Consider the following 18,290-nt stretch of genomic DNA (forward strand, 5'->3'; position numbering starts at 1 on the left):
CCATATTGTCCCGATCGGTCCACTTTTATTTTTGGATAGTACTTTAGGGGTAAGGGGGAGGGTCCGTTCCCCCTCCCGATATCAAAAAATTATATAGCCTATGTTTCCTTCCAGACCATCCTACACAATCTGTGAAAATTTCAAGGTAATCGGTCCCATATTCCCATATGTCATGATCGCCACCTATTTTAATGGGTTTTGGGGATGGGGCGGCCCCCCGGGTACTTGGACCCAACTTTTATTATGAAATTCGTACTCTACTCTTGAATACCTTTCATTTGAATCCCATATTGTCCCGATCGGTCCACTTTTATTTTTGGATAGTACTTTAGGGGTAAGGGGGAGGGTCCGTTCCCCCTCCCGATATCAAAAAATTATATAGCCTATGTTTCCTTCCAGACCATCCTACACAATCTGTGAAAATTTCAAGGTAATCGGTTTAGCCGTTTTTGGGTCTGTACGGAACAAACCGACAAATAAACAAACAAACACAAACTGACCTTTTTCTTCCAAAAGTAGCAAAACAATTCATATGAAAATTTTTTTTATTAAAAATTATTGCAAATTAAAAAATAAATGAAACAAAATAAAAAATTTTAAATAAAAAAAAAAATAGAAAAATTTAAAAAAAAAAATATTTTCTTTATAAAAAATAAATAAAAAAAATAATTTTTATATTCATTTTAAAGCGAAACATTTTCAAGAATTTTTTAACTGAATATTTTATTTAAGAAAAAATAAATATTTTGATTTTTTACGTTTTACGATTATTTGCTAACTGACTACACACACTTCAATTTCAATGCGCAATAGATTGAACCTTTGATAGGAAGAAAAAAAGCCAAAAATTACAATAAGGAAGAAAATTACATTTGCCATAGAATAATATTTGCTCAATATATGCGAATGGTATACACGATAAAAATCAAATCAATCCCATAACAAATCCCATGCCAAGAGTTTATGAATAACTCAAGCAACGCACTAAGAACAAATCTCGAGGACAGCGGAATTTGAATGTAGACACAGCGTAGAGAAGTAGAACTAAACCAAACCAAACCAAACCAAATACGCCATAATGTTCAATGTTCAAATTAAAGTTAAAGAAGGCAGCAACACATTGCCACGCAGCAAACGTGCTGGTTCCGTAACAAGTACCGGCGGTGGTGGTGGTGGTGTTAGGGGTGCTGGGGCCATGGGCACCCTACCCTATACCATGGCCACCACTGGCCGCAATAGTCCAGCAACTTCGAGTTTACGCAGTTCGTTGGCTTCATCGAACCGCAGTCCGAGCAATTCTCTAAAACGCAAAGATAAACGTGTGAGAATTGTCACCACTTACATGCCACCAGCAGATGACCAACAATATCAACAGCAACAGTGGCTAATGCTGCAGCAACAGCACCAGCAACAACAGCGTGTCAGAAACTATGGTAAGTGTTTGAGAAAGGACAATGTGGACAACACGACGAGTATGCTAGGAGAGGGGCAACAAGAGGGTGTAGGGTGCCAGCAATAACAGTGGTTGAGAGGGATTTGCAAAAGTTTAAACTCAATTTTAGCCAGATTTTACATCATAATAAGAAAAAAAAAATAAAACACGTAGAGTGGATCGGAAGTGTTTTTATTTCGCTCCTCAAAGAAAAATATCCGTATCTCGGAATAGGTACTACCCATACCGAATAATTTTAAAGCCTTTTTGGCAACTTTTATTTGAAGTTGGGCAAAATTTGATTTTATCCAAGTTGACATTTCTTTTAAGCTGCCTACCTTTCAACTACTGTTTCCTGCATGGCCCATACTGACATTCAGCAAGTTTGAAATATGCCTCCAAATGTCTATGGCGCACTTTAGCAAGCTTGTTTGTTTGAGAGGTTTTCGTTAGCAATGTGGCGCAGAAGGGGGTGAGGATGAGCAGAAGTCATGTCATTTCCTAATTGTTTATGCACATGCTAACGCCTTTCTGGAGTTGGTAATTGCAAAACGTGACTTGCATGCCCAACACAATTGAACTTCGACACACATAGCCAGAAGGGGGAAAGAGACAAAGAAAAAGAGACAAAGTCAACTGTGCGACATGATCCCATATTGTCATACATTCCAATATCCTTAGAATCCCACTTCCACCCTATTATAACAGCAAATATATTTATGTAAATATAAATATGGCTTATTTACTTACCCATCACATCTCATACATTACCACCAGCACATTGCAATCTTTTGCCATATAGCTCGCAAAAGTGTGAGTATATAGTAGACCAACTACAAAGGACACACATTTCATGCCTGGTTTCTGTATGTTTTTTCTTTCCTTCATTTTCAGATACCATGGACGGTGTTACGGAACTGCGTTTGGAACAATACGAGATACACATTGAACGTACCTCTGCCGGCCTGGGCCTTAGTATTGCCGGTGGCAAAGGCTCCACCCCATTCAAGGGCGACGATGATGGCATTTTCATATCACGTGTCACCGAAGGTGGTCCTGCCGACTTGGCTGGCCTTAAAGTTGGCGACAAAGTTATTCGCGTTAATGGCATCCTTGTTGTTGATGCCGATCATTATCAGGCCGTTCAAGTGTTGAAGGCATGTGGTGCTGTTTTAGTTTTGGTCGTGCAGCGTGAGGTCACCCGTTTAATTGGTCATCCGGTATTCAGCGAGGATGGTTCCCTATCACAGGTCAGTATGCACAGATACTATTAAAATGATAATCTAATAGCAAAGTATAGGAAACCAAAAAGCAAATAAATTAAATGAAAATCTGCTAAAGCTATACAAATATTGGGATTTGCATAAATTTACTACTAGGTTAGGTTAGGTAAGAGTGGCAGTCCTTTACAATCCTCACTTAGACAATTCTAAGTCCATTATGATAGCAAAGTAGCGACAGACCAAGGCTTCTGGCGGGAATCGAAACCATGACCCCTGCACTGGTAATCCAAGCACGCTACCAACTCGGCTATCGGGGCGCCCTATAAATTTTACTAACTTAGCAAAAAAAATAAAAACAGGTAAGAGCGTGTTAAGTTCGGCCGGGCCGAATCTTATCCAAGCACGCTACCAACTCGGCAACTTAGCAAAAAAAAAAAAAAACTTAATCTTAAACGAATCTTATATACCCTCCACCATGGATTGCATTTGCCGAAAATAGCATTATAATGCTAATGGATAAGCATTATAATGCTATTTTAGCTATATCAAGTTACCGTCCGATTTGGAATGAATTGAATGTTGAAGACCATAGTAGAAGTCATTGTGCCAAACTTCTGCCAAATCGGATAAGAATTGTGGCCTATAGGGGCTCAAGAAGTAATATCGGGAGATCGGTTAATATGGGAGCTGTATTAGGCTATAGTTCGAATCAAACCATATTTAACACGAATGGTGAAGGTCATAGGAGAAGTCCTTGTAGATAATTTCAGGCAAATCGAATAAAAATTACAACCTCTAGAGGCTTAAGAATTCAATATCCCAGATCAGCTTATATGGCAGCTATATCAGGTTATGGCCCGATTTGAACCATACTTAGTACACTTGTTGGAAGTCGTAACAAAATACTTCATGCAAAATATAAACCAAATCCGATGAGAATTGCGCCCTTTAGTGGCTCAGACATTCAAGACCCAAGATCGATTTATGTGGCAGCCATATCAGGTTATGGACCGATTTGACCCATACTTGGTATACTAGTTAGAAAAAACACTTCATGCAAAATTTCAGCCAAATCGGATGAAAATTGCGCCCTCTAGAAGCTCAAGAAGTCAAGACCCAAGATCGGGTAATATGGCAGCTATATTAGGTTATGCACCGATTTGTACCAAATTTAGTACACTTATTGAAAATCATAACGAAACACTGCATGAAAAATTTCAGCCGAATCGGATGAGAATTGCGCCCTCCTGTGGCTCAAAAAGTCAAGACCCAAGATCGGTTTATATGGCAGCTATATAAGGTTATGAACAGATTTAAATTATACTTAGTGCAGTTATTGGAAGTCATAACAAAACACTTCATGCAAAATTTCAGCCAAATCGGATAAGAATTGCGTCTCTAGAAGCTCAAGAAGTCAAGACCCAAGATCGGTTTACATGGCAGCTATATCAATTTATAGGCCGATTTGAACCATACTTAGTGCATTTGTTAAAAGTCATATCAAAACACTTCCTGCAGAATTTCAGCCAAATCGGATGATCATTGCGCCCTCTAGTGGCTCAAGAAGTAACGATGCAAGATCTGTTTATATGGCAGCTATATCATGTTATCGATCGATTTGGACCATACTCAGTAAACTTGTTTGGAGTCGTAGCAAAATACTTCCTGCAAAATTTCAGCCATATCGGATGAAAATTGCGCCCTCTAGTGGCTCAAGAAGTCAAGACCCAAGATCAGTTTATAAGACAGCTATATCAGGCTATGAACCTATTTAACCCACACAAAACACTTCCTGGAAAATTTTAGCCAAATCGGATGAGAATTGCGCCCTCTAGTGGCTCAAGAAGTCAAGATCAAAGATCGGTTTATATACCAGATATATCAGGTTACGGACCGATTTGAACCATACTTAGCACAGCTATTTGAAGTCACAACAGAACACCTCGTGCAAAATTTCAGCCAAATCGGATAAAAATTGCGCCCTCTATGAACTTAAGAAGTCAAGACCCTATGCGGTGTATATAGCAGCTATATCAAAACATGGACCGATTTGGCCCATTAACAATCCCAACCGACCTACAATATCAAAAAGTATTTGTGCAAAATTTCAAACGCCTATGCCATGTAAAAACTTCACTTTCAAAGAGGTGTCGCACTGCGGCACGTCGTTCGGACTCGGCTTTAAAAAGGAGGCCCCTTAACATTGAGCTCAAATTTAAATCGCACTGCACTCATTAATATGTGTGAAGTTTTTCTTAGTGGAATGTTCATGGGCAAACTTTACTTTTGTTTGAAGTTTGAAGATAGACTATATCGATATACCCCCCATATAGACCGATCTGATGATTAAAGGTCTTAGGCCCATTACGTGTTGCGTTAGGTTCCGAGACATTTGTATATAGTATAGTCTAGATCAGGTCTAGGCTTTTTTTGAACGTAGCTGCCATATCGAGCGATCTCCCGATTTAAGGTTTTGGGCCCATTATTATCCGATTTCGCTGAAATTTGGCACAGTAACCCATGCTTGGCTTTTCGACATCTGTGCGTTATATGGTTCAGATCGGTCTATATTTGAATATTGCTGCCATTGCACCGATCTCCAGATTTAAGTTCTTGGGCCTATAAAAGTGCTTTTATTATCCGATTTCGATGAAATTTGACGACGTGAACTATGTAAGGCTTCTCAACATCTGTGGTCTATATTGTTCCGATCGATTTTTATTTGGATATAGGTGTCATATACACCAATTTCCCTATCTTAGTCCTTGGTTCCATATTAGCGGCAGCGTTTATTACCTGATTTCGTTGAAATTGTCGGCTGTGTTAGACCCAGTGAGCTGTGTTAGACCCAGTAAGCTGTGTTAAGCCCTTCGATATTCGCGTTCAACATTCGCGTCCCCCATTGGACTATGTTTGGATATAGCTGCTAAATCGACCGATCTCCCAATTTAAGGTCTTGGGCCCATAAAAAGCGAATTTATTCTCCGATTTCGCTGTAATGTTACAACAACGATTTGACTGAAATTTTGCACGTGGTCTTTTGGTATCCCTTCTAAAAATTTTGTTAAGTATGAGTCAAATTGGTTCATAATCTGGTATAACTGCCATAAAAATTTTGCATGAAGTGTTTTGTTACGACTTCCAACAAGTGTACTGAGTATGGCACAAATCGGTACATAACCTGATATAACTGTCAAATAAACCGATCTGGGATCTTGACTTCTTGAGCCTCTAGAGGGCGCAATTCTCATCCGATTTGGCAGAAATTTTGTACAACGGCTTCCTTTATGACCTTCAACATAGGTGTCTAATATGGTCTGAATCGATCAATAGTTTGGTACAGCTTCCATATAAACCTATCTCCCGATTTTGCTTCTTGAGCCCCTACAAGGCGCAATCCTTATCCGAGTGAACTGAAATATTACACAATGACTTCTACATTGTTCAGCATTCCGGATAGGACTATAAAAAGCTCCAATACCATAACAGTTCCTATTCGTTATTCTTTGTTTGCCTGAAAAGAGATACCGCGAATAGAACTCGACAAATGCGATCCATGATGGAGGGTATGCAAGATTCGGCTCGGCCCAACTTAGCACGCTCTTTCTTGTTTTTTATAATTTCTTGTTTATTTGATTGTTATCCCCCTCCACTTGAAATACCACCCTGCTAGTGGATATCTAAAAATACTTTATTTTTCTCTCAGCTGCAAAACTTCAGTCAAAACAGTAAAAAATGCCAAAACTTTTCACTTTTAAGAATTGTTGTCTAATCTCCTAGGAATTTTTGAAAAACAAAACAAACTTTGCCAAATACTACGAATGATGGTGATACCATCATTAGTGAACAAACATAAAATTTTAATCAGAAATTTTTGCAAAAGTTAATTTGTCTCATATGAAAACAAAACAAAATCGTTTGGCACATTGTCCTTTAATGTATGCAAAAATGTTTACATTGAGGAAACAAAGCAAACCTAAACCCTACATAACCTAACAAACCCAACAACTAACCAATCAAGCTTTAACAGTGTACATGCCCCGCTTTGACAACATATCCTTTTATTATTTTTTAGATTTCTGTTGAAACACGTCCTTTGGCAACATCCATTCCGCAAGCAACACAACAACTGCTGGCTCACGAACGCTATATACCCCCACCACTGGACATATTGCCCGAGCAACAGGAACAGCCGTTGCTGCAACAGAAACAGCAACAGCCGCAGCCGCATTCAGCAACAAATTTGAACAATTATCACGCAAATGTTTTTACCACGCCTGGAACAACCACAACACCAGCGACAGGGGCAACAGCAGTAGTGGCAGCTCCAACAATGACGACAGCAACAGTAACAAAAGAGCAGCCACATCCACAATTGCAACAACTCGGTGCAGCATCCACATCGACAAATGGCATTTTTGAAAATGGCAAGGTTTGTATTTTGGAAAATTCATACACTCAGTCTGTGTGCCATTGCACCATGGGTCATCGGGCATATACTAAAATTTTTGGGGTCATCAGGCATATACTATTGGTGATCTTAACTTTGTCGTTACTCTTTGTGACGACAAAGTTTACAGAAATTAGGTGTTTTGGGGAAGGGGTAAGACCCCCAGGAAATTGGTCCCGAAAGTGGGTATCAATTTCGTGCTCTTCCTCCCCATAATGTAATGGTCAGCAAATACGTCCTTTTTGGGTGGTGTTATGGCGGTGAGAGGTGACGCCATATACACTTTTCCCGAATATTAATATCAGATTCGTGCTTACTCCCAAAGACCTTTCATTTGAGCCCCATATTGCTATGGTCGTAAATTTGTCCTCTTTGGGGGGTGATTTTAGAGACGGGCGGTGACCCTATAGACACTATCCCGAATATTGATATCAGATTCATGCTTTACTCCCAAAGACCTTTCATTTGAGCCCCATATTGCTATGGTCGTAAATTTGTCCTCTTTGGGGGTGGTTTTAGAGACGGGCGGCCCCCCAAACACTTGGTCCAATATTTGGATATTCTAGACTCAAATACCTTTTATTTAAGCCCCAAATTGCCATGGTCATTAAATAAGTCTTCTTTGGGGGGTATTTTGGGGAAGGGGTGGACTCCAGAAAATTGATCCCAGATTTGGATGTCAAATTCGAATTCTACTCGCAAATACCTTCCATTTGAGTCCCATATTGCCATGGTCTGTAAATATGTCCGATTTAGGGGTGTTTTTGGGGGTTGGGATGGTTTCCCAAACACTTAGTCCGAAAATTAGATATCAAATATGTTTTCTTATCTTAAATACCTTCAATTTGAGTCCCATATTGTTGTGATTAGAATATATATATATTTGGTAGGATTTGGGGTGGGGCGTCCCCCCTAGGTATCCCATCCGGAATTTGGACAAAATTATGTTTTTAGGTTACTGTAAGAAATCACACAAAATTTCGTTTAAATCGCACCACCTATCTCCGAGATCTGGCGTTTCTGAAAATAAGGGTAAGGGGGAAGGTCCTCCCCCTCCCCTTCAGAAATCAAAAAATGTAGTACCCTATTTTCACCACGGGATCCTTATGCACCATATGTGACAATTTCAAGAAAATCGGTTCAGCCGTTTTTAGGTCTATATGGAACAGACAAACAAATAAATAAACACAAATTGATTTTTATACCCTCCAACATAGGATGGGGGTATAGTAATTTCTTCATTCTGTTTGTTACACCTCGAAATATGCGTCTGAGACCCCATAAAAAATATATATTCTTGATCGTCATTTCATTTTAAGTCGATCTAGCCATGTCCGTCCGTCTGTCCGTCCGTTTGTCTGTCGAAAGCACGCTAACTATCGAAGGAATAAAGCTAGCCGCTTGAAATTTTGCATGAAGACTTCCTATTAGTGTAGGTCGGTTGGGATTAAAAATGGGTCAAATCGGTCAATGTTTTGATATAGCTGCCATATAAACCGATCTTGGGTCTTGACTTCTTGAGCCGCTAGAGGGCGCAAATCTTTTTTCGATTTGACTGAAATTTTGCTTCATGTGTTTTGTTACGATTTACAACGAGTGTCTTAAGTGTGGTTCAAATCGGTTCATAACCTGGTATATCTGCCATATAAACCGATCTGGGGTCTTGACTTCTTCAGCCTCTAGAAGGCGCAATTTCTATCCGATTTGGCTGAAATTTTGCACGAGGTGTTTTGGCATCACTTCCAACAACTGTTATACTGTTGTTGGAAGTGATCCAACATACTGTTAAGTATGATTCAAATCGGTTCATAATCTGGTATAGCTGTCATATAAACCGATCTTGGATCTTGACTTCTTAAGCCAATAGAGCGCGCAATTCTCGTCCGATTTGGGTCAAATTTTGCATGAAGTATTTTGTTATGACTTCTAACAACTGTGCTAAGTATGGCGCAAATTAGTGCATAACCTGATATAGCTGCCATATAAACCGATCTGGGATCTTGATCTCTTGAGCCTCTAGAGGGCGCAATTTTCGTCCGATTTGACAGAAATTTTGCACGTGGTGTTCTGGCATCACTTCCACCAACTGTGTTAAGAATGGTGCAAATCGGTCCATGTTTTGATATAGCTGCCATATAAACCGATCTTGTGTCTTGACTTCATGAGCCTCTAGAGGGCGCAATTCCCATGACCTTCAACATACGTGTCTAAAATGGTTTGAATCGATCAAGAGCTTGATACAGCTCCCATAGAATCCTATGCTGACTAACATCTACTGTTGACAAACATAAAGCACTGTTCATAGCGGCTGCTAACATAGCTCAAAATTTATTTTGTCGTTACTTTTGTGTTGACTAAGTTTACAGGAATTCTCTTTCGAATATTTTTACAAAAAAAATTATTCTTCATCTTAAAGTGCAGATTTTTTCCTCACTTTCAGCCCATAGTGCATTGTTTGGGGAATTTCTAGGAAGTTTTAAAAGTCACTCTTCAAGTTTGCTAACAAGCCGGAAGGATGTTGGGAAGGAAGCATGAGTTCTTGGAAGGCTGCTGTCAAGCTTCTTTGGTTGGCTGCTTGTCTGTCCTCATGCCTTCGGTTCTGGGTCAGCATCAAAACATGAAACTGTGAATTTTATGTGTATTTTGTGTTCAAATCGAGAGTTTTGCAAGTTTTCCAAAAAGCCATTGGCACTGAGATTGCCCGACCAGACGTTTTATACTTGTTAGGGGTATCTTCATTTTGCAAATGCTGTTGTTGTTGTTGTTCTCATTCTTTTTGTTTGTTTTGTTGGGTTTCCAATGAAAGTGAAAAACATCAGCCAACGACAATGGTCATAACAAAACAATTGAGTCTTCTGCTCTCTTCAGTGTGGCATTTTCATGATTTTGTTTCTGTATGGTTTAAGTTTGCCTTCGTCTTAGGATGATAGAAACATTATCCAATTTAAGAAACAGTTAGGAGATGAGTTTATAAAGAGTTTTCATCTTAATGTGTTTTTGTTGTTGTTGCTGTTCTTTTTCCTTTTTTTTGCACAAATGGCCAAAACGTTTTCGCACTTTATGTGGGGCCACGTACTGTGAACGTTTGCTGTGACTTTATCTTACTCATTGTTATCAAGTGGTTATTAAGATTGCCAAGACAGCGGGAAACAAGAAGATGATATTTTTAGTTTACTTCAAATATTTGAGAACTGTTTTTAAAGATATTTGTTTTGAATAGAGACATGAGACGACCGTTTAGATCTGAAGTTTTAAGTGAGGGGATTTAAAATAGTTTGAAATCAAGTTTTTTAAAAGGAGAAATTAAAAGTTAACCATTAAAAAGGCATTACGTTCGGATACCACCAACTTGGGTGTATATATATACCACCTTTCGTCATAATACTGTGAAAAATGCAATCCTTAGCTCGCTCCGCTGCGCCTTCTTAAACTCTCTAATATCTTTTTGGGGTGGGGACACTTCGCCCTGAATGTGGATATCGAATTCGTGCCATTGTAGCCTATGACGCTGAACGCGTTCGAATCCTGGCGAGAACATCGGACAAAGCGGTATTTATCCCCTCTTAATGTTGGCGACATTTGCGAGGTACAATGCCATGCATGGTCATTTAAAAAATTTTCCCCAAAGAGGTGTCGCACTGCGGGACGCCGTTCGGACTCGGCTATAAAAATAAATCCCTTATCATTGAGTTTAAACATGAATCGGAAAGCACTCATTGATGTGTGAGAACTTGCCCCTTCTCGGTTCCTGGTGTTAATGTTCTTCCTTAGGGTAATGTTCTCATTAGGGAAGGGCCGCCACCTCAGATATTTCGACTCACATATGAATATGAAATTCGTGCTGCACATCCAAATCCCTTTAATTTGAGCCCCATATTGCCATGGCTGGTAAATATTAACCGTTTGGAGGGTGTCTTGGGGCTGGGGCTGCCATTGGTACTTTGCACTGAAAGTACATATCAAAATCGTTCTTTATTCCCAACGAAAATGAAGTTCAGTTTAGGGTGTACTTTAGGGCGTAACCCAAAACACTTGGCGCCAAAATTGGATATCAGATTCGTTTTTGAGTTCCATATTAACATAATGGTTCAAATAACCCATTTGACGTATCTTTAGGAGGAAAAGCGCCACCTAGACTTGAAAGCAAATGTTAGTACCATGTAGCTATGATCGGCTAATATGCCCATTTTGGGGTACTTGGGGGTGGGTGACCTCCCATTAGTTGGACCTAATGTTTTATGCCATATTTGTAATCTACAGCCTAATACTTTTCATTTGAGTCCCACATTGACATGAATTTCGAATATATCTGTTTAGAGCAGTTTTGGAGTTGGGTGGGGCCCCCTGGGTACTTGCACTCAAATTTTAATACCATATTCTTTTTCTGGTCTCCAATACTTTTCATTTGATACCCATATTGTCCTTATAGGTCCACTTTTGTTTTGGGTGGTGTTTTTGAGGTAACGGGGGCGGGCGCCCCCCTTCCGTTATCAATAAATTATAAAGCCTTTTCCTACTTCCTGGCCATATTCGTAATTTACTCCCGAATACCTTTCATTTGAGACCCATATTGTCAATATCGTCAAATAAACCTATTTTAAGGGGTTTTGGGGCTGGGGCGGCCCCCAGGTACTTGGACCCAACTTTTCTTATGAAATTCGTACTCTACTCTTGAAAACCTTTCATTTGAATCCCATATTGTCCCGATCGGACCACTTTTATTTTTGAGTAGTGCTTTTGGGGTAAGGGGAAGGGTCCACCCCCCTTCCGATATCAAAAATTATATAACCTATGTTTCCTCCCAGACCAACGTACACAATCTGTGATAATTTCAAGATAATCGGTTCAGCCGTAACAAACAAACACAAATTGCTTTGGACCAATCACGGCACGAACATCGTGGGTCTAATACAGTTAACTGTTCAGGATGGTAAAACCGATTTTTCTTCCATGTGATAGCTATATTATATTGGGGGCCACCGTGTCGCAGGGGTTAGCATGTCCGCCTATGGCTCCGAAAGCCTGGTTTCAAATCCCGTCGTGAACATCAGAAAAATTTTCAGCGCTGGTTATCCCTTTACAAATGCTGGGTACATTTGTGATATATCCTGCCATGTTAAACTTCTCTGCCAAGTGGTGTCGCTATGCGGCACGTCGTTCGGACTCGGCATAAAAAAGGAGATCCCTCATCATTGAGCTTAAACTTTAATCGGACTGCACTCATTGATATGAGAGAAGTATCCCCTGTTTCTAAATGGAATGTTCATGGGGAATTAAGAATTTAGTAGTATGGTAGCCATATTTGAATATAGTCCGATTTGCACCGTGTTCGGGAAGAATATCAAGGGTCGAAAAACAAATTGCAAATTTTGCCCATGAACATTCCACTAAGGAACAGGGGCAAACTTCTCACATATCAATGAGTGCAGTCCGATTCAAGTTTAAGCTCAATGATAGGGGGCCTCCTTTTTATAGCCGAGTCCGAATGGCGTGCCGCAGTGCGACACCTCTTTGGAGAGAAGTTTTACATGGTATAGTAGCTCACAAATGTCGCCAGCATTGGGAGGGGAAAACCACCGGTGAACATTTTTTCTGAAGGTCTCGCCAGGATTCGAACCCAACCGTTCAGCGTCATAGGCGGAAATGCTAACCTCTGCGTTACGGTGGCCTCCAGGGTCGAAAAACAGAACTTTTAATAAGGCCAAAAAGTAAGTCGGGAGCTCGGTTTATGTATATGGCAGCTATATTCAAATATAGACCAATCTAAACCAAAGAGAGCACGTATGTCGAAGAGCTTAACACAGCACTGTGCCAAATTTTAGCACAATCGGATAAAAATCTCTATTTTGCGATCTCCCAATTTAAGTTCTTGGGCATATAGCCCAAGAACTTAAATTGGGAGATCGTATTATATGAAAACTGTATCCAAATACAGCCCGATCTGGACCCTAAACGGTACGAATAACGACGGGACTAAAACATTTCATTGTGCTAAATTTCAGCGAAGTCGGTTTGCCTTTGATGAGCTTAAACCCTTAAATCGGCGAATTGGTATATATGACAGCTGTATCCAAATTTAGACCTATCAAGACCGTATTGAACCACGCCCCACTGTGCCTGTTATGGGCCCAAGACTGTAACTCTAGAGATCGGTATACTTGGTTCCTATATCCAAATCTGGACCCATAGGGCCCTTATTGAATAGTAATGTCAAGAGGCCTAGTACAACTCGTTGTCCCAAATTCCAGTGAAATCGAATAATAAATGTGGTTGTTATGAGCCCAATACCTAAAATCGGCAGATTGGTCTATAAAAAGGCTCTATCAAGATATAATGCGATATAGCCCATCTTCAAGAAATCATTTTATAGACCGATTTGGACCATACATGTCACAGTTGTTGAAAGTCATAACAGAACATCACATGCCAAATTTCAACCAAATCGGGCAAAAATTGTGGATTTTAAGGGCTTAAGAAGTCAAATCGGGAGATCTGTTTATATGGAAGCTATATCAGGTTATTGACCAATTTGGACCGTATATGGCACAGTTGTCACAATAGAACACTACATGCAAAATTTCACCCAAATCGGACAAAAACTGCGGCATCCAGGGGCTCAAGAAGAAAAATCGGGAGATCGATTTATATGGGAGCTATATCTAAATCTCATCGATATGGCCCATTTGCTATCCCAAAGGACCTTCATCATTGGTAATGATGGACGGACGGACATAGCTAGATCGATGTCGAACGCCGAGACGATCAAGAATATATGTACTTTATGGGATCTTAGACGAATATTTCGAGATGTTACAAACGGAATGACTAGATTAGTATACCCCCATCCTATGGTAGTGGGTATAAAATCGTCTTACTGTAGATCCCTTTGTAGGTTATGAAAAAAAACATTGGTACGATACTTACATTTTCTAACTCACATGTTCTAAGGCATGCTGTCCCCTTTTCTGCATTGTTGCCTTTTGTGCCATTGCCGAAATTGGATATAGACCATCCGCGGTAGCCAAGCCAGTTCGTAGGATTTTGTATATCAAGCCATTCAATGAACTTGAAATTAAGCCGCAAACAGCGCTTAAAGGGCCCTATGTTTCTGCAAGAGATGGCCGATAGCTAGATAGATAATTGAGTTATTATTATCCTCAACACCTTCAGAGCCGCCGAAACGTCTTTACAATGGCTTAGATCCTGGTTATTTCTTAAAGAAGTCGAACTAAACCGATGACAGACCATCGGCTATCACAATCCGCATGTTCTTATGTGATCAGGAATCCCAACAAGGATAGGCTAACTTATGTAGACATCCATGTTGCCACTTCGTCCGGTGGGATTCCACATCGGTCTCAAGTGGTCTCATATGTATAAGTGAGGGTCTCGTTTGTATAGGTTAGGGTCCACCTATACATATGATGAGCTACGAGTATAAAGGGACATACTAAATCTGCTCTTTGCGTCAGCAGAATGTATTGATACCGTCAAAAAGCTTGTTGGAAGTATACACACTCCCTGGGGCGCAAATCTCAGGAAAGTCTTAAAAAAGCAAAACCAAGGAGGAGAAGGAGGAATGAACTCTCCTTGTGGTTGGCATTGAACAAGTCTACAAGTCTCCGTGACAAGTTTGGCTCAGACTAAAGACAAAGGCTTTCTTTCAAGATTGGGAGACTAAAGTGGTCAAAGTTCCTGATATGGAGAATCAGGCAGAACAGTGGCAGGATACTCAATAACGCCTATCGAACAGGGGCTGACAACGAGACCATCACCAACTCTCTCATTCGGAAGACAAGTGTAGGTAAATATCCTAATATTAAAATATCAGGCAGTGCAGTGATAGGAAACCTAATGCAGCCTAATAATCGGGAAGCCGACGATAAAACTATCAACGACTTTCTCAAGTTTCGGAAGTCTAAGCTAAGCATAGATCCTAATATTAAGACATAAGACAGTAAAGTGAGAGGATATTTAATGCAGGCTAATGAACAGGGAACAGACGATGAGACCATCACCCACTCCCAAGAAGCCCACTTGCTCAAGATTTGGGAAACTTTGATAAGCAAATCTCCTAATATTGGAACATCAGGCAATGCATGGACGGGAGACTTAACACAGCCTAGCGAACATGGACCCGACAATGGAACCATTACCAACCTTCTCAAGATTCGTGAAACTAGGATAGGCAAAATTACGAATATTAAAACATCAGACAGTGCAGTGACCGAAAAATTCATTGCAGCCTTATGAAAGACGATGAATGCCCATTCACTGGAGGACCAACGATTGAAGTCATTCAGATAATCCTCCACACGAGCGATATAGCTACGCACGCTCTGATTGGAGAAAATCAGCAAGAGAAAGATTCACATTGCCTTAATTCAGGAGCCATGGACGACCCGGAATAAAGTTTCTGAACTGAACCATATCAACTACCAATTGCATAGGCAAATTTGCCCATGAACATTCCATTAAGGAACTGGGGCAAACTTCCTACAAAGAGTGCTTTTCGATTCAATTTTAAGCTAAATGATAAGGGACCTCCTTTTTATAGCCGATGCCGAACAGTGTACCGCAGAGCGACACCTCTTTGGGGAGAAGTTTTTATATGGCAAAGTACCTCACAAATTTCACCAGCATTAGGAGGCGAAAACCACCGCTGAAAAATTTTCTAATTAACTACCAGTTATTCTATGCTAAAAGGGTTCGTTGCGAAATCTCACCACATTTCGTAGGGTAGTATCAGTATTAGTTTAGGTTGAATAGAGGGTGCGGATATTAATCCGCCTCATGCCACTATGGACATACACCTAAGCCAGTAATTGGCTTGTTGTGCGCTCTAAATGCTACAAAAATTTCGTGCTACCCCAAAAAAATCCTTAATTGTTCTCCATGCCACGTCCCTAAGTTGGTTCATGTCTGGTATTGTGTCCCCACCTAAGTGCCGGTATCTGTTAGACGCAAAAGCCGGACAATTTCATAAAAAATGCTCTAACGTCTCATCATCTTCCTCGCATGCCCTAGACTTGCTATCACTTGCCGCACCGATGTTATATAAGAGAGCTCGTAGAGAGCTCCTATGTGTACCGTTATGATACTATGAAGCTTCACTGACCTCCTTCTTACTTCCTTTCAGTAATAGCCTCGACTCAAAATGTAAAATAGGGAGATCGTTTTACAGGGGAGCTGTATTAGGTTCTGGACCGATTCAGATCATATTTGACACGTATGTTGAAGGTCATGCGAGAAGCCATTGTATAAAAATTCAGCCCAATCAGATAATGCGCCCTATAGAAGCTCAAGAAGTCAAGATCCCAGATCGGTTTATATGGCAGCTATATCCGGTTTTGGATAGGATAGGATAGGATTTGCGTCCCCTAGTGGCTCAAGAAGTCAACATTCAAGATCGGTTTATATGGCACCTATATTAGGTTATGGACCGATTTGATTTTCGATTTTCAGCCAAATCGGATAGGAATTGCGCCCTCTAGAGGCTCAAGAAGTCAAGACCCCAGATCTTTTTATATGACAGCTATATCAGGTTATGGACCGATATGAACCATATTTGGCACAGTTGTTGGAAGTCATAATGAAACACCTCATGCAAAATTTCAGCCAAATCGGATAAGAATTGCGCCCTCTAGAGGCTCAAGAAGTCAAGATCCCAGATCGGTTTATATGGCAGCTATATCAAAACATGGACCGATACGATCCATTTGCAATCCCAACTGACCTGCACCAATAAGAATTATTTGTGCAAAATTTCAAGCGGCTAGCTTCACTCCTTCGAAAGTTAGCGTGCTTTCGACAGACAGACGGACGGACGGGCTAGATCTACATAAAATGTCATGACGATCAAGAATACTTTATGGGGTCTGAGATGAATATATCGAGGAGTTACGCCGAATTAATAATTACGGCTTTTATGGGCTTAAGATCGGTCTATATGGCAGCTATATCTAAATATTGTCCGATATAGACCATAGTTGGAGGCCACCGTAGCGCAGAGGTTAGCAAGTCCGCCCATGACGCTGAACGCCTGGGTTCGAATCCTGGCGAGACCATCAGAAAAAAAATTTTCAGCGGTGGTTTTCCCCTCCTAATGCTGGCAACATTTGTGAGGTCATGTAAAACTTCTCTCCAAAGAGGTGTCGCACTGCGGCACGCCGTTCGGACTCGGCTATAACAAGGAGGCCCTTTATCATTGAATCGGACTGCACTCATTGATATGTGGAAAGTTTGCCCCTGTTCCTTAGTGGAATGTTCATAGGCAAAATTTGCAATTTTCATATTGACCATATTTCGGTGTGATGACTGAAGGCGTAAAACATCTCCCTGTCTCAAGTTTCAGCGAAATCAGGTCATAGATGCAGCTTTTATGGGTTCAAGACCTTAATCGGCAGATCGCTCAATATGACAGTTATATCTAAATATATACCGATCTAAACCATATTCGAGTCGCATACCGGGAGGCTTCAATCAACTCACTTTTTCGAAATTTTGCGAAATCAGACAAAAATTCAGCTTTTAGGGACGGACGGACAGACACACGGACAACGTTAAATCGCCTTAGAATTTTTCAACGATCCGAAATATATATACTATGAAGGATCGGAAATGGATATTGCGATGTGTTGCATACGGAATGATGAAATGATTATACCCCTTATCCTATGGTGGTGGGTATACAACTTTTCACAAAATTTGTCCTAAGGTAAAATTTCTTTGACATTTTGTCGTTAGTTAAAAGTTTCATTTTTTTTTTTGCCACGCAGATGGTCATGCATTTTTTGGATCTCCTTTTGTATGAAGATTAATGCATTAAAGGAAACTGATTATAAATTCCACTATCGTAATCTGCATTCCTCTACATTGTTAATGTAAAATAGAGCAGCAAGTGGTTTTATTTTGTTTTTTAAAGAAAACCCATCTCCAATAACATTTAAAACACATACTTATACAATAACTTATTTTTTTTTTCACCTGCTCTAGACAGTTCCCTAAAAAATTGTTATTTAAAACCTTCATGCTGTCAATCTTCAGTCATGTAGCAATTTTTTGCTCTGACCTTGGCATTAATTACAAACCATAACCAGTCAGTCACTATCCCCTTACATCCTTCACTCTTTTATTAAGGGAAGTCAATTGCATTTACACCACACAGCAACAAAGGACGTCAACC

The 18,290-nt window shown here is 40.2% G+C and overlaps 1 protein-coding gene across 16 annotated transcripts in view; it reads left to right on the forward strand.

Moving 5' to 3' along the window:
- Positions 1–18,290, forward strand: part of LOC106081822 (protein lap4) — a 704,386-nt gene that overhangs the window by 370,356 nt on the left and 315,740 nt on the right. For 14 of the 16 annotated variants that reach the window (XM_059364098.1, XM_059364099.1, XM_059364100.1 and 11 more), the window contains 2 exons: positions 2,327–2,682; positions 6,731–7,087. In XM_059364098.1, the coding sequence (XP_059220081.1) occupies positions 2,327–2,682; positions 6,731–7,087 (713 nt within the window). Of the gene's footprint in view, positions 1–813; positions 1,434–2,326; positions 2,683–6,730; positions 7,088–18,290 lie in introns of those variants that run through there. The other 2 variants (XM_059364096.1, XM_059364101.1) reach the window with 1 other exon arrangement.

Source organism: Stomoxys calcitrans, chromosome 2 (genome assembly GCF_963082655.1).
Source record: "Stomoxys calcitrans chromosome 2, idStoCalc2.1, whole genome shotgun sequence".
Classification (NCBI taxonomy): Eukaryota; Metazoa; Arthropoda; class Insecta; order Diptera; family Muscidae; genus Stomoxys; species Stomoxys calcitrans.